The following is a 23,593-nucleotide window of genomic DNA, read 5'->3' as shown; positions in this document are numbered from 1 at the left end:
TTAGTATCTGGCAACACCCCTAATCCTAATTCCTGCGTTTGTGTTTCCTACGTTTCCAAAATTCCAAGCCAAGCCCAACAGCATAGCTACCGTACCCAAGTATGGTGATTTATCAGTTTAGTGTCTTGTTTATCTTATTAGTGAAGACTGCATAAGAACATGCTGTAACCTGGTACAATAATTTAGCCTATGGTTTTTGGGCCTTTATTAAATAATAAGATAAACAAAAAAGTTTTTGTTCTTTTGCATTGAAATGAGAAAAAAGCAACTGGTTTAAAACTTCAGGTAAGTATGGGAAAATCAAGGTAGTTTCGTCCAGTGATGCCACGCCTTGTATCCTCTTAGTCTTAGATGTCTCAAAGATGATGAAGCACTGGAAACTAGCGTAATCATTAGTTTGTTCTTCAATGCCACAGTTGCAAGCTGGTGAGGGAGCCAAACTCTTTGTATATGATTAAATTGAAGTGAAAACCTCTGTTGTTTAATAGAAAGAGCTAGCTGCAATCAGATAGATCAAGGAAAACATTCAGTTTTATGTGCCATTGTATTGTATGCTCATGCTGCTAACCTTCTTGTGGTCAATCTAGTATACAATACTGCTCAAAAATCAGGCTAAGGACAATCAACATCCTACGTTAAGACATCTCCTGGGCAGTGAAACCGATGATAGACATTTGAGAGCTGGTGTACAAGTCTATGCCCTGGTCAAAAATGCCATAACATCATAGATTGGAATCGACCAAAAAGATAAGGTGAAGAAAATATAGGGTGAAGTATTTGTATTTTGAATACTTTACCTTTGCTTTACCTTGTTCTAACCCCAACCAAAACCCTCATCTAACCCTGAAGGTTAGGGTTAGAAAGTAGTCAAGTAAAGGGAATGTATTCACAAACAGCTTTGCTTGGTTGAATGTTGCTCACTATTCACACTTTTCATACTATATGTCTTGGTCGATTCCAATCTTTGACATATATTCACGCTATAGCAATTATGACCAGAGTGGAGACTTGTACACCAGCTCCGACATTTGATAGTTAGACTCAGAAAAAAGAAACACAATCACTGAAAGAAGCCTTGTCAGGATGAAAAAGCAATAATAACTGACCAGTAAGAAAGCAATGGGAGTGCTATCTTGCTATGCCCTTGCTTAACCAGCGTAAAGCATTGGTAGAAATTTTCAATTTTTCAATCAAGAACGTTTCAATTTTAGTTAACTTTTTAATTTAAATTAATGGACATTAATTTATTATGCTTTGTCGTAACATCCAAGATGGGAAGAATATACATCCTGCAAAGACCTACTCAAAAAATAATAGGTTTAACAATCATAAGATGTTTATTCTTTTTGCATTGTGACTGTTTAGCATCGTATGGTATGGTACTTGACTAAAGTCAAACCTACAACATTTAGTCAGATGTAGGATTCCTACCAGTCAATGGTATAAGCTACTTTAATTATTTATGGGCTCAAAGATAAACACAGGCTAATTTTTTATAATTGTATCTTGTATGTACAATTTTATTCAATTGTCAGAGAAAGAATTGAAGTTTTTTGTAAATTAAGACTTATCAGAAGAGAAGAATATACTACAGTTGTTAGTGGCTTGTTTGTTTCATAATTAGGCTGATATTAAATTGTCCAAAAATCTTGTAGATCTTTAAAGGAGTTTTGATAAAATGATAAATGATGAGTTATATTAACGCACATAGGCTGTCAACTCCCTCATCACCTCTCATATCTGCTGATCAAATCGGAGAAGAGATCGATCCACTAGATTATATCAATTTCAACTTTCAAATTGGTTTTCATCGAGAGCCGATCACGGTACGACAAAGTGAACTTTCCTTAGCAAGCTTAAAGGAATTAGCTTGCATAGTTTTAGAAAGACAGGTCAGTGAGTATATTTATAATATATATCAAAATTTTATCATTTAACAAAAATGTACTTTTAAAAATATTATAGATTAATTTCTTGCGTTCTTCCGGGGACTGTAGACTAGACTATCATAAAATGTTAAAGTGATAAGTAGCTTTTTGTTTCTGATGCTTCGTCAGTAAGCACGGCTGACTTTATCAAGGGGACTGAAACAGGTAAAACTACCTGTTTAGTGTTTAGTAGCAAATGGCACAAAACAAAAGCATATTATATTAAATGAAAAATTTTGTAGGACACAAAACATCAGAAATAAAACGATAGTTATCATTTCAACATCTTGTGATAGTCTAGTCTACAGTTGCCAGAAAAATGCAAGAATCTATTATCGTTCAGTTGGTCTTTATACGAGGACCTTCAACTCAAGCCCTCTCGTTTTCCATAACAGCTTTTTATAAATAACAATAAAAGTCAAATATGTAATTTTTGTATTTGTGAAAAAATGATATTTGCATTAAGTCTTGATGTTGGCAATACAACAAGCGTAGCATTTTTCATTTAAATACATGAGTAATTTATATTATAAGCAAAGTATGAGTAATTGAGTATGCTTGAATAATATTTTGTAAAACGTTCTTTTGAAAGTTGCAGTTAAAAGTTGTCTCAAAAACTCTTAAGCATAAAATCAAAATTAGTTACACCTTAACAGCCTGTGTCACCTTAATAGGATTATCAGAAGGAACTTATTCAAATAAATATCTTATGATAATAGAATAATATGATAAAATAATATCATGAAATAATATATATAATAATAAATAAATATCTTATGTGTAAAATATTTTTATTACATGAAATATCAACAGTTTTTAATTGTGTACACAGAAGTGATTAATCAGATTTTCATTTTTTTTTATTTATCATATTATTTTCGATTCTATATTACAGATATTTGTTTTTAAACTGACGGCAGACGCAAAAGCTCTAACTTATTAACATTTTTTTTACAGTTCCCGCAAGTGCAAATATGTTTGAAGTTGGCAGATAAAATTCATTTATTTCAACATAACATCCACAGTGACAATGTATTAAAACTTTTAAAAAGTTCAGATGAGATAAAGAATCGTGATCTCATTGAAATTGTCTTGTCTTGTAAGTTTTATCTGCACTTTTTAGTGTTTGTTGTTAATATTTAGTGTTTATTTTTTTTCTTACTGTGGAATTTTTTGATATTTGTGGTAGTATGTGTGGCATGAGGCCAGGTATTGTCTTATTTTATTTGCTCCTAAATTAATGTCTGAGATTTTTCAACAACATTCACCTGCCGTGTGTATATCATTTGCGGTTAATAAAATATAATTCCACTTTTTTGCCATTCCAAAGTATTTTTGTTCATAGAAGTACGTGGTCAAACGTTAAATACACATCATGACTTTTTTCTAAGGATGACTAGATGTTGTGCTATGACTGCACAAGGGTGCTATAAGCATAATTTGTATATTACAATTACTTGGTGACTTAATTTCTATGTGACAAACTAATTTTTTGATACCTGTTTGTTTTGTTAAATTAGTACATTGGTGCTTTGTGTGCAGCTGAATTTGGAGATGAAAATGTGCAGATACGTCCGCACGATTTAAATGTGCATTCCTACCATTCCCCAGCATTTTGCGACCATTGTGGAGAGATGTTATGGGGCCTTGTTAAGCAAGGTTTGAAATGTAAAGGTAAGCAGTATGCTTTGTTTTAGATTAGAATATTTCCTTTGTGTTGAAGTTGTTTTAAAATTGCTTGCATTTTTCTCATATCCATAAATCAATCATGGAAAGCACTTCTATTTTTATGTTTGATTCTATGTTTTTTTATACATATAGATTAGCATTACTTCAGTATTTTACAAATTGTATATGATTTTCATTTGTAATACTACTGCAGTGCAGACAATTTGTGTACCAGACGTTTAATATTATAAAATTTCTCATCTATTTGCAGTTATGTTTTAATTTTGCTACTGCACTTGTATAAACAGTAGTCTCCGCTTATTAAGCCCACATTTAATAGGTCCACCCGTTTATTAAGCCCAGTTTGGTCTGGTCCGAAATTACTGTTTATATAGAAATAACAGAGAATTGCCCCCGCTTAATAGGCCCACCCGCATAATGAGCCCAAAATCATCCATTTCCGAGGTGGCGAGGCTACTGTAGTAATAAATCTACCCAAAATGAAGTAATTGAGATTTTTAAACATGAAGCAAATTTAAGCAAAACCAAAATCTCATGCAATTGATACAAATGAGTATTTCATGCTCATTGCTCATGCAATATTTCTGAACTACGGCATTGCTGGTTTAATTTCTGAACCAAAGGAAAGATTGTTCAAATATCATTTAACATGCAGTAATATATTGGTTGTCAAGGATTACTCTTTAGGTTGTGGCCAAAACTATCACAAACGATGTGCCATTAAAATACCAAATGATTGCACATTGATTCGTAAAAGAAAAATATCAAGTACAAATTCAGTGCGTAGCAACGAAGCCTTGTCCCATCAAGACTCCATCTCATCCGTAAGTTTCCCTTGCTAAGCAACTTTCAAAGTAAAAAGGACGGATTTTGTTAGCTGGGTTAAGTTTAATTTCAAAAAGGTAAATATTTCATGTCAGATGATAAACATTGCAAAACTTAGTTTTATTTTTTCTATATCGCTTAACTTCAAATGCATTGTGTTTGAAAGTCAGTGTTTATTTTAGTTGGAAATTTTGGAACTTTTTTTATAAACCTTGTCATGGCAGCATGCTATATTTAAGGAAATGTCGGATTTAATGTATCTGTTAACTTGTTACTGGCACACTGCACATTTATTTCACTGTATCGTATTTTTTTTGCAGATTGTTAGTTTTGTCCAGAAACCAGAGAGAACCTATTCCTGTCGACCTATTTGGAAAGAAAGTTTGCAAAAAATAAAAATACCCCACAGTTTCGAGGTACGTTGTCAAGCGCACTTTAAGAAAGACATCTCATGGTATTTTCGTTTATTTTTCAAAGGTTAATGCATGGTTTATGTTGTTTAGGTGCACACATTTACCCGTCCCACTGTATGTGGACACTGTAAGCGGCTGCTGAGAGGACTGTTCAAGCAGGGAAAACAGTGCAAAGGTTTGTTTTTGTTTCATTTCAAAATTCAGTTGCATGAGTTATTATCGATTGTTTCCAAGATAACAAATCAGTTGTTTTTTGCAGTGATTCAACGTCTGCTAACGTTGAATTTATGTAAAAACGACTGAACGCCTGTTCTGTTCTGACTTCTGTGACGTACCAGCATGACATGACGCAATGTGATCAAAGTTACTAAAAGAACGAAGATTTGCTTGTTGGGTCACTGTGTGTACGAGTTGTTAAGTGACTGAGTAAACTTTCACGCATAACCTGACACTAAAATATGAGTAATGCGGCATGGTGCTCAAAAACTATCAGTTTAATAACTGGTTTAAAACTGCGTTTTTGTAACTATAGCGTATGAAAACAAAATCACTATTTTTTCACGCTTAGTGTACTGCAGCAAAAGTGCAGAATTGGCTGATGAATGTATTTTTGCAACGTAGCATTTTAGTCTACTCTGCTGTGTTCGTGGAATACTTCAAGCTGATGACTTCTTTTTTATGCAGATTGCAAGTTCAATTGCCACAAGAAATGTGTAGACGACGTGCCAAACAACTGCCCTGGCGAAGACAACAACATCGGTATGTTTGTGGCCTATAAGTATAAACACTGGTCCGGGTTCCCAACATTTTGGCGTTTTCGCTTTGTCGAACGATTTCAGCCTTGTACATTTTTGCAACCATTTTTTTTTTCATATGGGATTCCGGCTTAAACTTTCTGTAAAATGTTTATTTCTTAACGCAAACTCTGACTCTCATCCTTCGGTATATGTTAGAAGGAGAATGTTTCAGGTATCAGCTTATTTGTTGTTTTTTTGAAGAACAGTTTTTTTGGCCCTACAGGCCATGCCAACGTGCAAGCTTCAAATTTGACTAGAAATCGATTTGCTTGTAGCCAAAGTCGCTAGATAAGTTGATAGTTTGAGCAGTAGTTAATGAATATATTTTTTGTGTATATTTTAAGTTGCTTTTGTGCAATTGTGACCACACTAATAATGGACTAGATTTTGGCATTTGTGCTGGAAGTTCAAAAAGCAATTGGCAACACCGGTAATAGAGAAAGAATTGTCATTTTTTTAACGTAAAATTAGAAGTTTTGCAGTGATTTTAGATTCAGTGATCACAATTTGACAATTTAGACCCTCAAAACTATAATTCAAGAAGAGTAAATATACTTAGACTTCAAAATCGAAATTACATCCGCCTCTAGTCAGGCCTCCAGTTCGCACGTTGGCAAGGTTCGCACGTTGTTTATAGATCACCATGCGATCAACTTACCGGTGATTAATTGTTGTTCGTAAATCGTCGGTTTGCATTGCTTTTATGGTTCACGCAAAGGCGGCGTTAAGTTTACGGGAAATGTTTTAGTTTGTTCCTTGCTTTGTTCAAAAAAGTGACCTTCTTCAGTTTTCATCACAATTGAAAACCGCTTGGCCTTTTGCAATTTCATCAACGCTTCATGTCATTACGTTATTGCCAGACGCACCTGTTACGTGTGATTGGTACATTTTTGGTTGCCATGGCAAACCGTACTGACGCAACCACCCAGTCACGCAATAAAACATACTTCATTCTAAATAGTCAATAGCCTGACTCAAAAGTGTTCATACGCCAAAGTAAACCGACGTCAAAATGGCCATACGCCTAAACGGTTGTACGCCAAAGTAACAATGCCATGGTTTCGTGCTAACATTTACTTAGCGTTTTAAGATGAACCAGTTTGGTGACAAACTGGGAGAACTAACGTTTTGAAACTTTGCACTGCAATAGCTGTTTTTTTTTGTGACATTTAATTACAAATTTCAACAGTTTGTTTCTTGGATTGTATGTAGTTACGTTTGTTATGTATCATACCCAGACAGCAAAATCCGTCATTTTTCATTGATTCAACGTCTGCAGACGTTGTTGGGTTGTCTTCAACGTGCGTTACTCTGCAGCTTGAACAAAGTACAGAAATTTTGATTAATTATTGCTGTTTTTAATAAATTAACTCTTGAAGTCTAGAAATCCATCAAACACATGCATATTTCAAAGCATGTTACCGAACAATGCTGTGGATTGTCAAACATCTGAGTAAAGACCAAAGGCCGTGGAGGTTCTTTTCAGTAAAATATATTAATTAGCAGAAAAGCAACCTAAGAAGTGAAACTTAAAAACAGAACCAGCAGACGACTTATAATATTTTGTGAAAGGGATTTTCTTTGAAGCTTATTTTTAGGCTCGACAACAGGCCGTTTATATTCTCACTCGCTGTCACTGTTAAGTTGACACACAAAACAACTGTTAGACAATATCGCATTAATAATTTATTATCCAAAATATGTCTTTCGCAATTTGCAAAAATCTATCATTTGTAAATAAATTCAACGTCTGCAGACTTTAAATCAATGTAAAAAGGACGGATTTCACTAGTTGCGTTCATTGCTAGATAGCAAATCAACTGTTTTTTTACATTGATTCAACGTCTGAAGACGCTGAATCAATGTGAAAAACTGTCATTTTGCTGTCTGGGTTGCCAAAAAAGAAGTCGATTTCATCGTTTTGTTACGCGACCCATGAGACCTGATCCAGATAGAATCACCTTTAGGCATGTTGACGCTTTTAGCAAATCACCCATACAAATCATGGTTTATGTTTTTATAACATGGCGGACAGACGGGATTTTCAAAGGTACAGTATTACGAAGCGATTTACGTATTGCTTTCTGCTCGACGGAAACGATTCCAATAAAGACTTGTTACCAGAAAAAAACAAAAAAAACGGCTGAAATGTAAAAAAAAAAATTGTTATCTCATTTTCAGCATCAGAGATGGATCGGCAAGAAGAAGATGACGATGCTTTCATGGAGATTGATGATGATGAGAGTATGACGAGCACAGAGACCCTCGACACCCCCCCACCTTCGGAACCTCGCAACTCCACCGAAATGACCAACGACAAGTAAGCGATATCTTCTTTTTTGTAATGCTCTTTACTCAACCTCCAGAAATATCTTGGATGATGAGACAGAAATTGGCAGCTCTCGATTCTCTCGGTGTGGTTTGGACACACGTTGACGCCTTTGGGCACTAAAAACATGCATTCCTACTCCCAGAGGCTTAAACGAGTAAGAACAGCCAAAATATCCAAACAAAATTGAATCGGTTGCTTGCGCTGTGTATGAAAAAATGTAAGCCATAAACTTTGCAAAGGCTCTTCAAACTGCTTCAGTAAAGTGGAACATGTTGGCTTGTTATGCAATTTGTGCTTTATCTGCGTTGCTTACTTGTCTTCCATGGATTTTTGCATATTAGGAAGTCTGTACGTTCAAATCGTTCTCCTGCGGTTTTGAAATTACGCGGTTTGTACGACGTTTCGCGAGTTACGCGACTGAAACCTTTGTACAGTTGGATACAACGTCAACCAGAATTGACAATAGGCCCTATGTCTTTATCTCCAAATACGACCCAAAGTCAATTTGAGGCCTGAAATAAACACAAAAGTTAGATATTCTAAATAAAATAGCCAAAGGAAAGCGTTAGCCTATTCAAAACCTCCAAGTCAACGGAAGTCAGCTCCGAATATGACCTGAATTCGAAATCTGAACTTAACCTAAAAAAAAAACAGGCTGCAGGACATACGCCCGGAAGAACAGTTCTCAATGTCAGAATTGATCAACTTTTGCTCAACCTTGTGATATGAAAACAACATTAAATTGAGCTAATGTAAAGAATTCCTTTCTCTTCGTTCCGGACGTAAAATTTTCTTCCATACTTAAAAAATCATATGTTCCATGCTGACTTTCCATCACATGTCGTGAACGCGATATCAACAATTGTCTCTCTTTACAGCGAAGCCCCTAACATTCCTCTAATGCGAGTGGTCCAGTCGGTGAAGCATACGAAAAAGCGGTCCAGCACTGTGCTTAAAGATGGATGGCTCATTCACTTCACAAACAAAGATTCCATGGTAAAGATATGCAGTAAATTCATAACCATAGTCTCTTAACTCTCAAAAACGGTCATTTTTATATCAATTTAACTTCTAAAAAGCAGATTGTCACTTTATGCATCTTGTGATAGTCTAGCTTAATTTGCACCAGTAGAACTCATCATGTTAACTTCTGTTGATTTCTTGAAATTGACAAATTTTGCAAGCTGATTAACCTTACAAAGAGTGGAAACTTCCTACCAACTTGTGCGAAGAATAAATTATTCGGAAAGCGTTGTCTTACAATCATGGGCATTTTATCAGTAATGAGAAATTGCAGACGAAAAACTATTTTCACTAAGAAAGCGTCAGAGTCGATTGCCGTGACGTTCTCGTGAGGGCAACACATTGCAATGGATCACGTGCAGATAACAATTTGTGTCAATGCATAAAGTCAAGTTTTTAATTTTAATGAAAGTGCACGTTCCCAGACAGAACCATCTGTCATTTTTACATGATTTAACGTGTGCAGACGTTGAATCAATGTACAAATGACAGATTTCGCTTTTTGGGTTGCGCGACAAGGTGGCTATAGCTTGTGGATATTTAAGTCTTTATTAACAACCAACTATTTGGCGGCATTCTTTGCATGCCTTTCTCCAGCTTGTTGTTTTGCGATTAAAATTTTTGTTTCCAAGAACAAAGCTGAATACTTTATAGCTTATACAAAGGTTTCATTTGCACATAAATAAAACCGAGTCAAAGCTGTGAAGGCCAAAAAATGACATTGAATTATTATGAAAAATGTCATTATCGGTAAAATAGCAGGGGTTTTTGAGTTTTACAAGCGCTGGACCATTTTTTCTCTATCATACTGTCCTCGTGTTGTGTCACTGTGCAGTACCTTGCTGTAATAGACTAGAACCCCCGGGCCCCGGAGTTAGACTTAAGACCGTTGTATAGTTGCTTTTGAAATCATTCATGTTGCTTGTCTTGTCAATCCAACTACTAACGATTCTTTCTTTGCAGCGCAAACGTCATTTTTGGAGACTTGACTCGAAGTCTATTACAATGTACCGCGGGGAGACTGGTGCCAACTATTACAAGGTAAGAAAGTTTGCCAAAAACATTTTCACGTTTTCCCATTTACTTTCCGTCACTTCCATGCCTCATTTTTATTCACACATCTATTGAAGACCCCCTCCCCCTAGAAAAACTGGCTACATTTTTTTCATCGCTGAAAAAAAAAATGGTTACACTGTTTGTCAATAGTTTCATCGCATTTTGATTTGAGAGCTTACGAATTCTTTAGAAGGCCCGAGGCCATACGGATTACTTGCTTGTTGCCGTTCTAACTTCAAATGTAAACTGATATTGAAAGTGCAATGCTATATGCTTCACTATACTTTAATTCAAGCAACCTGCATAAACAAATTTTCATACCTGCTAAAATTTTGCAAAACAAGTTAAAACTACCCTGCGACAAAGTGTATTTTTCATCAAAGAAATGTAGTGCATTGCAAACTATGTCTTCGTGAACGCTCCTTTTTGCTTTCATCTCATCAACCACATTTGTCTGAAACAACTTTCCAGGCAGCAAATCAGTCGTTTTTTGCATTCATTTCATGTTAAAATGACTAATTTGTATTCTGGGTTATATTGCTGCAAAATGAAAAGAAAACCAAAGACGATTCTTAGGATGATGCTGTAAATATTTTATCAATAAAACGCTATTGTTTTTCTATTGTTGCTGGGATTGCGGCAACTTGTGTTCTAAAATGCATCAACTTAGAAGAAGTTTTACGTTTGGCTACTGAAATAATTCAGCTTGATTGTCAGATCTTTTGATCTTTACCAGGAAATCCCCCTCAGTGAGATACTCAGCATCGTCATGGAGCCCCAACAGGTCCCAGGGTTGCCGAATTATTTTTTCAAGATTCTTACTTCAGGACTAGAGTTGCTCATCAGTGACGATTCAGGAGAAAGGTGAAGTAGCCAGATAGAAAATCAGCCGTTTTTTTACATTGATTCTGCGTCTGCAGACGTTGAATCAATATAAAACACCACCTATTTTCTGTCTGAGTAGGTTTTCAAGTTTCTCCATTGGAAGTAAATTTAAGTTTGATTCGGTGCAACGATTGCCCTTGTATTTCTAATACATTTTCAACCAGTACCCAGCCAGCGAATCAGTCGTTTTTACGTTATTTCAACGTCGGCAAACGTTAAACCAATATATCAAAAACTAATTGGATAGTTGAGTAACCATTACCTTGGTATTTCCTCAACTCCAACTTTCTTCGGTCGCAGGTATTTCTTAGTCATGTGTGAAATTAGACGTTACTTCTCTGGTCCTTCGAAAATTTATCAACTTATTTCATATCTATTCATGGCCACAGCTGCAGTCTATCATTACGGTGCTCTGATTTGTTTGAGCTGGTACAACTCTTTTTAAACATTTTGCTTCACTGGTTAAGGTGTTGCCTTCATGCTAAATTTGAAACTGATTATCCTATTTCGGTCTCCAGCACGCTATAACGTTCGCGTTTTGTCGCTTCTACCTTGTTCTATACCTTTGCTATTTTTGGCGTGTATTGTTTTGTTGGGATGGTCAGAAATCGAAATAAACTGAACTCGTGGACACTGCAAGTTTTTTTTTCCATATTGGCCATTTTTTAAATTTTTGTAACCCAGCCAGTAGATTAGCGGAATGGCCCGTTTCGGTGAGTCCGATTCGGTGAGTCCGATTCGGTGAGTCCGATTCGGTGAGTCCGATCCCTTAAAGGGGGATTTTTTTAAATTTTTTTTTAAATTATCGGGTACCGTAGCCTAATTATCATTGCCGTTTTAGGGTTTGGGGTTAGGGTTAAAGGTTAGAGGTTAGGAACTCACCGAATCGGACTCACCGAATTGGACTCACCGAATCGGACTCACCGAATAGTAGCAGACCCGTAGATTAGTCCTTGTTTTCATTGATTTGACGTCTCCAGACGTGGAATCAATGTAAAAAAGATTAATTTGCAAGCTGGAAATTGTTGTTTTACTTGGAACGCGTGCGCTTAAATGTGAAGAGAATTAGTCTGAACTCCACATAGGAATGATACAAATTTATGTCGAAATAATGTGCGAACTGTGTGATTGTTGAACGAATGCATTGTTTGGTAAGGAACAATATTTCTTTCATACTTTTCTCAAGTAACATCGGTGTGATTGAGCGTGTGTCAGAGTATCAAGACTTGTTCCGCTGTAGGCTATCTTGTAATGTAGTTACTACACTTCGTACCCACTCTTCCGACCAAGCATGTTCTCCACAGCGACTTGACAGAGCTTGACATGTAAAAGTGGTTCATTGCATCATGTCACATCAGCCACAGAAGGTGGCTGCTTTTTGCATGAAGCCCAGCGTTGTGAATGCTCAGGTTTTGTACAAACTACCAGAATGATTTTTATTTCAGTACATATGATTGTTGCAATGTTTATACCGTAAGTGAACCGGTCTGGTGTATCAACTGCTGCTTGTGCTGACCAAGGTCTTTGTGGTGGTGTTACCCGGTACGGTTCTGATGGCCGAAACTTTGATATTTATCCCGGCCAATTCTTGCTACCTTCGGAAGCCAAACACATTTTGTGTATGCGCTAATTGTTGAAATATGATCTTATACAGCATGCCACCAACCTGACTTGTCACCACGTTCTTAACATGTTCATTTTTCGAAAGTCAGGTGGTGCATGCACAATTTTCATGCTGATCCAACGTTCAAAGCCAACTGTTTGCTGAACCAGCTAAGAGCAGCGTCTTTGCTGGTTTGCTTAATCATAATTTTATGGTTTTATTTATTGTCACTCTGAAACAGAAAAGGTCTTTTAGCAACAGGGCTTATTTTAAATTTTATATCAAGTTAAGGATGTTATCACATTACCCGACTTATTCTCACTGCTTTATACCAGAAAGAACACAATCGGTACCTCTTTTAAAGCCTTCGGTAAACCAACCTGGAATCGATTTCAGGTTTACCAGCATCAGAGCCGAAGGAAAAACCACTCGGCCACTGAGCTGGTTGCTGATTTTCTTGGCTTATCCACAAATTAAACTGACTGCCGTATAAGGAGATGCGCAATTGCCAGCCATGGGCTGCTTTCACGGCTTCATGCCTTCACGGCGTAAACTGAAATGCTACGAATCCTTGTCAATGATCCCAGCCAGCCAAAGTTTTTTCGTCGTTTTAACGTCGCCAGACGTTGAAAAAAGGAAACTTTAGCAAACTTCGCGGCTGGGACAAAGAGAATATGCAATTTTATCAAGACGCAGGCTTCCTTCTGATTGATGGTTTGATTGTGTTCACTTTCGTATGGAATTCAATTTTTGCCTTGTAATGATTCAACCGAATTTCGGTATTTTCTGGATTTGAGCGGAATTGCTATCACAGTCATGATTACTTGAGTGGTTTAGGAATTTCAAAATCAAATTTGATATCGATTTTGAATGTTTTCAACGCGCAATAAAAATTAAACCTTGATGATTAAAACAATATCGCGAACGAGAATTGAAAGTCAAAACCAATTTTTCTGCCCAAGTCGATGCTTGCAAATGAAATAAAATCACTTAGCTTGTTTCTGAATTGCTGCGATAAATATTGGTTGATAATGAACTTTTCTGTTGCGTTGATTCAACGTCAAGTGATGTAAAGTCCAAACAACACTTGAAACCATGCATTTTGAAGCCAAGCCAGGCTCGTTATTATCTGATATGCTATCTTCTTGAACCATCATTTGGCCCATTATGGCAGCCAGCAGATCAAATCAACCCTTTTTACATCGATTTAACGTCCAAAGACGTTGAATCAGTGTAAAAAGAAGTTGATTTGGCATGATTATCTCATGAATTTTGTGTGTTTTGCCGATTGTGAATGGCTGCCTGCCCTGCTATGGTACCGAATCAATGTCTGCAATTGGTCAGCATTAGCGCACAAACGCAAGTTGCACTATTTTTTCCCAATTTGTAACGACTATTGTGATAGTGTGTTGTGGCTTCAAAATGCATGGTTTCAAGTGCTGTTATTTTTTCCGAAATATTGTTCAACGAAAATCCTTTCTACCATAGATTGTTGAACGTTCCCCAAGACCGTTCTTACTCGTAGAACGTAGTCAGTTATTTGACTCATTCGAAACGCAAAAACACTTGTTTGGCTTATTCAATCCAAAGCTGCTTAACAGAACACGCACCTCACGACTCAGCGACCGTTCGTGAGCGCTGTATTCTGATAACGCTGGACATGAGCGCAGCTGAAACTTTTGCCAACTTTCAGTCACGATGTGAATTACAATGTGGCATTTAACCTGCAGCAGTAGTTTCGCTAGAGTAGTCACTGTTGCCTGGATACGATATATGTCATATTGTGGTCGTATTACTCATGGCAAACATAATATTCTTGTTGTTTGTACTTCTATGGCGAATCAATTGACCGTTTAGTAGTGATTCGTATCAAAACAACTGTTATTTTTGTGTTTTTGCAAGTGTATAACTTGATCTTTTGACCTCTAGTCAAAGTTAGACGATTAGCTCAGTTGCCTGTAGGAACGTTTTTGACCAGAACGGCGCAAGGAAATGTGATCATTTTAGCAAATTCGAATGTCATCTTGCTTATCCGCCCTCGTCGCTCAGTTGGTTTAGCAACTGATTTTTATTTACGACGAGTCCACAAGATCAAGCAGAGCTGGCTTGGCTTTCGGGGTATGCGTTTGAGCACCGTAGTGTAGACTGCTCTCCATTAAGTGACAATACGTTGATGGAATAATTCACAGACAACAACACTGCAATTATCGAAAACTACACTCTGCTAATCTTGATAACCGGATCTGCGTCAGTGGTTCAAAGCCTATACAAGTATGCGAAACTGACTGAGATAACCTGTCATGGGATATAGAAAGAGGCTTTGTCAGTCCGAGTATAAAGATTCAAACCAACAACTACATGTCAACTAGTAACTGGGACATATCCACGTCTGCTAATATTGAGCCTTTTGTGCATTTGCAGATCGCAAAACGTTCGGGAGTGGCATGACATGATATTCCAAGCCCTGACGCCGGTTGAAGCCAAATACACACCAGAAAATGCAATGGGCGTGAAGAGAAGTATGTGGGAGCTATTCCTGTCTAACTTCTTATGTTTAATAACTTACCATGTCAACAAGAAGTTTAGTTTCTTTACACACAAACAGTGACATTTCTCGAACAGATGGAACATATCTAACATTTCTCAATCACTTTTTCATTTTCTTAACAGTTCAAAGCAGAACAAGTACCACTCACATTTTAGCAGCAGCAAAATGCAAACAGCAGCAATCAATAAGAAAAACAATATTTCTCAGTGTTAAGCTCGGAGCATGACTCAGTGAAATACATATGAAATGATAAAGCAATGAAAGTTACAAAAATTCTCATCCAATGCTCTTTGCAGAAATTTCTGTGATGATCTCACTTACCCAAGATCTTGAAATCGGCCAGGCGACAGATATTAGTCAGGTTGGTTGCAGTATTGTTTACCGATTCATAGTATCAACATATTACTGTTCCGTATTTGAAAAGGAAGTAACCATCTTGCTGTATTTTTATATCAAAATTATTGCTGAATAGGGTGGTATGGATGAGTTCATTCTTTTGTAGTACTTTAGTTATGTGTTCAGTAAAATTGTCTCATTAACAGATTATATGGCACAACAGACATATAAAACTTACTAACATCAATAGGTTTAACAAGTTTTTATGGTATTTTTTGTTTGCGCGAAGAAAATATACTTACATAACATCAATAAACAAACAAAAAACTTTCAAACGTTTTCAATAAACCGTGTCGTCCTCATCAGAAATAGTCTAATTATGATAACATCTGCAATGTAAATTATACGGCATCTGCAAAGAAACCTGTTTCTATGGATGCCAGGAAGGTCTTCGAGGTGAACGCGTATCCCAACCAGAAAATCAGTCGTTTTTACATCGATTTAACGTCTGCATACGTTAAATCGATGTAAAAAACGATTGGTTTTCTGGTTGGGGTACCGCCATCTTGAATCAAATTGTAAATCCACTCCCTCTTCTCAGGTGTATCAAGTCTTTCCTGATGAAGTCTTGGGATCAGGACAGTTCGGGATCGTGTACGGAGGAAAACATCGCAAAAGAGGATTTGATGTCGCGATCAAAGTCGTGGACAGAAAGAGGTTCCAACACAAGGAAGAGAGCCAACTCCGTCACGAAGTTCAAATCCTGGAGGTACAAAAACACCAAAAGATCTTTGCTCAAGCACATTGTGATGTGATGGTGTACTTTATATTTACATAAAAGCAAGATAAAATATGGAAATTTATCGGCCAGGAACCTCAATCAATCGGATTAATCAGACATGCAGTGTTTTTATATATCCCTGGTTGTAACTTGCATAAAGATAGGATCAAATGTTCTCAACTATTGGCAAATCCGTTCATTTGGTATGTTGAATCATTCAACATTTGCAAACGATGAATGTAAGCAAAAGAATCATTTGCTGATCGTTTAGCGGCTTAGCTGCTTAATCCAGATCATCATCACGCAGTGCAAGATGTTGTGATTGCAATGCTAATATTTGTGACACAAGACGATAAAAGCAATAAAGCTCAGATTAAATCCCAACCTTTAAAAGTAGTTTTTACATTCTTTCTATGCTAATAGACGTCAAAACGATGTAAAAACGAAAGCTTTTACCAGCTGAGACATTGTATCTTTCATATGAGTTCACAAGAGTGCGTACAGAATGTTCCTAAGAACATTGCATTCTTCAAATTGTTGATACTCAAATCTTCGAATTGCCAACCAAAAGCATAATGCAAGCAGCAGAATCTGCTTTAATCCAACTCAGTGCTGAAGATTTAGTAAAAACAAGATTTAGCAATCGTCGTAATAAAAATGAGCACAATGCACGCGATTATGTAAATCTAACTCTTCAGTAATTGTTTTGTCTTGTCTCGACCTTTCATTGTGCAATGTAACTACACGACTTCGTTGTTGTGTTGGATTGGTTGAAAAATGGCGTGATTCAAAAACGTTCGTCCATCGCCAGTCGCATCGGGGAATTCTGGATGCAGCAATTAACTGTTTATGGCAGCAAGAGAATTATAGCATAGCAAAGTAATCCGTTGGAAAATTTGAAAACATTCGATTTTTTGTGAATGGTGTATTAGATTTTAAATCGATTGGAATCTCATCGATTCAATTTTTTTCTTAAAAATGATTATAATGCGAATTTTGGTCAACCAACTGGCCATTTTTCAACGCAAGACTTCTTTCCCAAAACAATGCATTTAACACACGATGTGATGTATTAAAAGGGGATTTATTAAGCGTAGTCGCATTAAAAACATACACTAAAGAAACACAGGAATGCTGCCACAAAGCAATAAGTATAATCTGCCCTAAACGCGAAATGGCCTCAAGCAGGTGACGCAGTGATGTCATCCACGTTGAAAATACGTAGCAGAAGTATAGCAGTTGTTTAGCATGGTATTGCTTTCTGCACCACAGATATACAAAACCAACCTCCACAACGGGATTTAGTATTATTTTAATTCAATCTGATTTGATATTGAATTAGTATGATTTCATATCGTCGTTTAACGACAGGAAGATGCGACAAACGAAATCGAACATTCTCGACTTTCTTAGAAAATATTTTGTATTTTGATATTGAATTAAAAGAAGATTAAACTCCAAGAAGTTGTTTGAGTCCATTTTCATGGTTCAGCAAATCTCGATCATCTTTTAGTCGCCGATAAACTGGCTTTGTTTCTTTATTGTATCTCGGTTCTCTTCCAAAGACTTTAATCCACGATCATCATTGCAGTGCCTGGACCAGCCCGGTATTGTGAAGCTCTACAACATGTTTGAGACTCCGGAGCAGGTCTTCGTGGTGATGGAGAAGCTCCGTGGGGACATGCTGGAGATGATCCTCTCCAGCGAGAAAGGAAGGTTGCCGGAGAGGATAACGAAGTTCTTAATTTCTCAAGTAAGACAATTAAGCGAAATTTCGTTTTGATTTTTGGGTACTTGTCTGTTATGCAAAGTCTGTTGCCCTCGAAGATGAGGGATAGCCATCAATTGCCTGTTAGCCTCACCTAATTTCTCTTTTTGCTGACGAAGTTTTATTGTAGGGTGGCCAATTTCTTTGAATGCCATCTTACAAGCGGTTATTCGTTTACAACGTCCGGTTATGCTGAGTAGCGTTTAACTAACAGGGGAGTCGAATTCAAGCCGACTTCCTCTGAGACAGAAATGACGTCACGACTGCGGTTCTTTTCTGGAAGCCGAAATTTTGTTTCATATGAAATATTTAGTAGCGGATCTAGGGGGTCCGTGGTTACTTCCTCGCTGAAAAAGATTGAAAAAAATGCTATATTTTGTTTACAAAACAAGAAAAAATGGTTGATTTTTTGAGGATTACACCTCTAAACAGCCTTTTTCATTCCGAATTTTTGTTCCCTTTATCGTCTCTTGCAATGCTTATTTGGAAACGAAGCTGTGGCATGGCCCAAACGTTTGGATTAGCCCCTGATAGAATACTGCAATAGTCACGTCGATGTAAAATCCATTCAAGTTTGTGGACAAGCGCATTGATTTCAGATGTTGAGACAAAATATGATAATAAAACATGAAAAATATAATTTCAAGAATTTGCGTAATACAGAGATTACAACACTTTTCCGCTTTTGTCCGCCACAGCCTGAAACATCCCACACAGCAAAACCCGTTATTTTTACATTGATTCAACGTCTGCAGACGTTGAATCAATGTATAAATGAAGGATTTTGCCGTGTGGGATGGCCCAGTGCAGCCTAGGCAAGGCCTTTAGAGGTTGCAGCTTAAATTTGTGTCTGAATGTTTAAAAACTTGACATCAGACTCGGCTCCATTTGCATTTGACTGAAACACGGATGGTAGCACTTCAAACAAACAAATGCCTTCCTTGTTTTGTCTATATTTGTATGTGTGTTTTTACTTTAAAGTAGACACCAGACGATCAAAATGACATCTTGCAAACAATGATTTGTATTTCATATAAGAAAACTGTAAAGGAAGTAAAAAAATGTTTTCTTTCGTTAAACGTTTGAAGGCTAAATATATATGCCGGTTCCTTGACAGCATTGCCAAAAAAGCAACGTTTGTTGCTGTGACTAATAGTTGCATAGAAGAAATGGTGAAGTCATTGTCTCAGAACGATGTTTCAGTTTCGGCCTCAACTGGTTCTGACGGCGACCATTGGCTTCCAAAGATTGTGATATCTAACAAATTGGTGAAGTTATGAATAGTTAACAATTGTACGTGTCGTGTAACTTGCTTATCAGGTAGCACGCGACAGTGACTCACAATTATTGCAAAGTTGACTGTTTTTGTGTTAGTCTTGAGAAACCAGTTATTGAATAGATAAAATTTTGCTTTTGTCGTATCCACCTTTATACCTGGTTGTTGAAAATTTGGGCTAAGTAGGAGAGAGGTCAAGTAAGGTTATATTCTCATCCGCCTTCAAGCATGTGTAATGCCTTGCCAAGGCACAGTTGTAGGCTCAAACTGACGTTCTTTCAATCGTCTTGAAAATGTTAAAAAGCAACGGGCTGTTTGTACCCCACATCACGTTACACATGTGTTGTTTGTTTGTCTTTGTTTATGCACAATGGTGGACGTGTGCAACTGTGCATCCAGAGACTCGTTATCGCGCGACGTAATAACGAAGGCTGTAACTTGCTGACGTTGATTTATCTTACAAGTTACTTCAAAGAAACTAACGTTCTCTTTAAATTGTTCGCTAGATCCTGATGGCCCTTCGATACCTTCACAAGCAGAATGTAGTTCATTGCGACTTGAAACCGGAAAACGTTCTGCTGTCAACGGATGATCCATTTCCTCAGGTTGGTCTAAGACGCGCGATCATTTTGAGGTCATGTTCTCAAAGCTGATATTAGATAATGAGTGATATTATTTACGCCAGCTTGAAGGTGCCGGTAGCTTGTTGGGGAATACACTGGTTTTTCTTGTCAACGGCGATGTCTATTTGTTTGGTAGTTTTGTATTTATGACTGCAGCCCTTTTTTTCAGCTCAAACTTTGTGACTTCGGGTTTGCTCGCATCATCGGACAAAAATCTTTTCGCCGTTCAGTGGTCGGCACCCCAGCGTACCTAGCCCCAGAAGTTCTCCGTAAAGAGGTGAAAAGCATGTTTATTGTTCACATTTGAATTTTGCAGCCAACAGTAGCGTCACTACAAGTTTAGGCTTGTGAGTAATTACATCTGAAAGGTTTTCTTTTCCGTATTTGTGATGCAAATATGTACTTGCGTCCTCAAATCAGCAATCAGGGCCCTGTTTCAGTAGTTGCTTGCCAGTGAGGGGGCAAACTGCTATCTCCACGTGTTAATTTGTGCAAATAAATGACATCGCAAGTTTTCAAGCAATGTTATTAAAAGAAGTTTCATTTTTACTTTTCAGGTTGTTTATTTTCTCGTTTCTTCCGTATGGCTAGGCTGCTAGGCTATGTTTTGTCTGGCTTAAGCCTACTACTTTTATTGTAACGAATTTCAGCCAACGCCGTTACCAAGTTTTTATATTGTATACAGCTTTAGTAGCCTCCGTCCAGGGGCGCCGGAACGATTTTTGACTGGGGGGGCAAGATTACGAAAAAAGGGCACTTTTGTCTACTAAAAGGCCAATTTTTTTTTAAGTTTTAAGATAAGATATAGCGACAATGCTAATCTATCAGCTCAATATGTATTGAGTAATGATAGCCTACAAGTGTCCGGTATACAAAGAAGGGCATCATGCTATGTTATAATGATGTAACCTACTGTCACGCCTTAAAGCAGCCTGCGGCCATGGCTGCTAAGTAGTGCTTGAATGACCGCCGGTGCTACCACCTCAATCAGCCAAGTTTGGCCGCCGGTCTCTTCTAGCCAATTAATATCGCAATAGAACTATCGAAAATATGTAGTATCAAAGAGTGATGCAAAATTAGGTCAGCGCGTCATAATCGCCACTGTTGCATTGTGCGGGAATATTTGTTATTGATGGAGTATATCCATCTGCGATCACCAGCGCTGTAAGTCTTGTTTGTAATTCCCGACGTTTATTTTAACAAAGTCTTAATCCGAAGTGCTAATTTACATCGGCTGGCAATATTGTCGTTTTTATGTCGATTAGATGTTGTCGGACATTAAAATGGAGAACTAGGTTAGTTGACATCCGAGGGGAAAACATTTTTTGATCATATTTTGCAAAAATTATGCTTCTTTTAGTAATGTCCTTCACATCATTGAAATACTTATTTTATTACCTTGCCGTCATCGTCAACACATGTCGAACGTTGTTTTTCGTTCCAAAAAAGAATTCTATGGGGAATGGCGAACTTCTTTAAAATCAGCCACATTGGAGACACTTGTGCGAGTGTCGTTAGATGGTCCCGCAGTACTGGATTACAATCCCGATAAAGCAGTTATTGCGTGGTGCAACGATTCTATTGCAGGACGTCGCCCAGACCCAGACTTTAACTACGCTAAGTGATCATTTTAGCATTGTTGCAAGTTTAATTCTCTTTACTTGTGCTATCGTTATTTTTATTTTGTATTTTGGCCTCCAAGCACGCAAATTTGGCCGCCGAGAAGGAGCTCCCGGTAGGCCACAATGGCTGCCAAAAAAAAAAACGAGTATTAAGGCCTGTACTGTGTTGCAAAATTTTGTGCCCTAAATATTATTATGAGGCAAAATTGAAAGATTATAATTAAGCTAAAAGCGAATAGCAGAAATTGTGATATTGCAAAATGTACAGTAGCTTACATGACTTTAAAAGGGCACCATTGCCCCCCCTGCCCCTCCATCTGCAGAAAAATTGAGGGCAGGGGGGGCATTCGCCCCCCCTGCCCCCGGCGCCCCTGCCTCCGTCTAAGGTTCATCATTAAAAACATGGGTTGTGTTCTTAATGTCATTGCTTAGTATTTAAATGCTACATATCTTCCAGTGTTACAATCGGTCTTTGGACATGTGGTCGGTTGGCGTCATCATTTACGTCAGCTTGTCTGGGACTTTCCCCTTTAATGAAGACGAAGACATAAACCAACAGATTCAAAACGCATATTTTATGTACCCACCTAATCCTTGGAAGGACCTTAGCCCTCAGTGTAAGTGTTTTATCTTCTTCGATGAACTTTATTTGCTGGAAAAGGCACTTCTAATCTTTCCTGGCAAAAGCTGCTTGGCGACGTTGAAACTACGTTAAAAAGCAACTTTTGTTCGATGGGATAGCCAGTAGTAGTCCAGTTTTAATCCGGTGATGTCCCCGTTACCCAGGGTGGCTGAATTCACCTCCAAGTGCCGCAGTCGTCTTCACACCCTGCCTCCACATCTATCTGTCTAACGCGTCCTCTCTTGTCAAGCCCACCTTGCTGCTTTCCTCGTCAACTTGCCTTTTCCACGTTAGCCAGTGATCTTCAGAAACCCATTGGCGCTTCTCCGCATTAACAATCCTAACAGGACTTGTTAATTAATAGTCAAAACATGCAGTTTAATATACAACATTCTTCTCTTCAGCTAAAAACCTCGTGGAAGCATTGCTCCAAGTGAAGAAGAGGAAGAGACCGAGCGTTGACAAAGCCTTGTGCCATGAGTGGCTGCAGGTAGATGCGCTTTGTAGGGAAAGTCGTTGTTTCGGTGAACAATTAGTTAGCACTTTACTCAGTTTTCAACCCTTTCTGTAGCTGTCTTTCATCGTGACCTGACAGTTCGTCGATCATCAAATCATTGCTGATACAATTTATTCATTATAATCCACGGAGTTTCTACTTTTAATTAGTTGTGAAAATATTCAAAGCTCAAATCAGTGACATAGCTAAGAAAATTTTAAAGGGGTAAAAGAAATTGTTGGGGGGGGGGGCAAACGTCATTCAACACGAAATGCAATTGTATAAAATCGTATGGAAACATTGTTGTTTTGGGGGCAAGATAAAATTTTGGGGGAATTGATCGCCCGGTCTCCCCGTGGCTACGACCCTGGCTCAAATCCAATTGTTTTGACTCACACTGTATCTAAATCTTTAACCGATCCCTTACCTCCGCAGGATTACCAAACCTGGGTTGATCTACGCCGCCTCGAAACGAGCGTCGGAAAGCGATATTTAACCCATGAAAGTGACGACGACAGATGGGAGGCCTACCGAAGGGCGCACCACGCTTCCATCGCTGGCTCATCCGGGATGGTTGTTCAATACGCGCCTGCTACTGTTTGAACTCGGACTTTAGGTGTAGAATAGCAAGACTTGGTAGTCATTTGGTACAGTACTCTTGACCAAACACATATTTTTTGCAATATATTGACGCAGTGCTAGTGGGAGTTGCTTTTAAAGCCGGCTGTCGCACGCCACCGGTGACAAATATTGCGTGCCTTCCCTCTCACTGTTCTGTACAGACGTATGACAATGCAGTAGTGTATGCTCTTGTGCAATGTACCACGTTAACTAACAACACATTGTGCCTTGTGGTGACAGCGATAAATAAACGTGTAGAAAAGCTTATCAAGCTCTGTATCGTTCTATTTGTGGACGCGACTAAACATCATCAATGGACGCGACTAAACAACACTTCACCAGTTAGTTT

The 23,593-nt window shown here is 37.8% G+C and overlaps 1 protein-coding gene across 2 annotated transcripts; it reads left to right on the top strand.

Moving 5' to 3' along the window:
* The first annotated feature begins 360 nt into the window (after positions 1-360).
* LOC145780986 (serine/threonine-protein kinase D3-like) lies at positions 361-23,506 on the top strand. Of its 2 annotated transcripts, XM_082592677.1 has the most exons (21): positions 361-426; positions 1,712-1,892; positions 2,886-3,027; positions 3,471-3,602; positions 4,305-4,441; positions 4,763-4,858; positions 4,946-5,030; positions 5,540-5,614; positions 7,834-7,972; positions 8,863-8,980; positions 9,971-10,048; positions 10,800-10,927; positions 14,973-15,070; positions 15,396-15,460; positions 16,037-16,204; positions 17,808-17,969; positions 19,767-19,865; positions 20,053-20,160; positions 21,963-22,122; positions 22,532-22,617; positions 23,059-23,504. In XM_082592677.1, the coding sequence occupies exons 4-21, from the start codon at positions 3,563-3,565 to the stop codon at positions 23,224-23,226; spliced, it is 2,010 nt and encodes a 669-aa protein (XP_082448803.1). In that variant the 5' UTR covers positions 361-426; positions 1,712-1,892; positions 2,886-3,027; positions 3,471-3,562; the 3' UTR covers positions 23,227-23,504. The 2 variants fall into 2 exon arrangements, with proteins under 2 accessions (XP_082448803.1, XP_082448802.1); XM_082592676.1 differs by lacking the exon at positions 361-426 and having other exon boundaries at positions 1,661-1,892; positions 23,059-23,506.
* The last annotated feature ends 87 nt before the right edge of the window (positions 23,507-23,593 follow it).

This window comes from Aplidium turbinatum, chromosome 12 (genome assembly GCF_918807975.1).
Source record: "Aplidium turbinatum chromosome 12, kaAplTurb1.1, whole genome shotgun sequence".
Taxonomy (NCBI): Eukaryota; Metazoa; Chordata; class Ascidiacea; order Aplousobranchia; family Polyclinidae; genus Aplidium; species Aplidium turbinatum.
The sequence above is the reverse complement of the archived record's forward strand: the minus strand, read 5'-3'. Positions and strand labels throughout refer to the sequence as shown.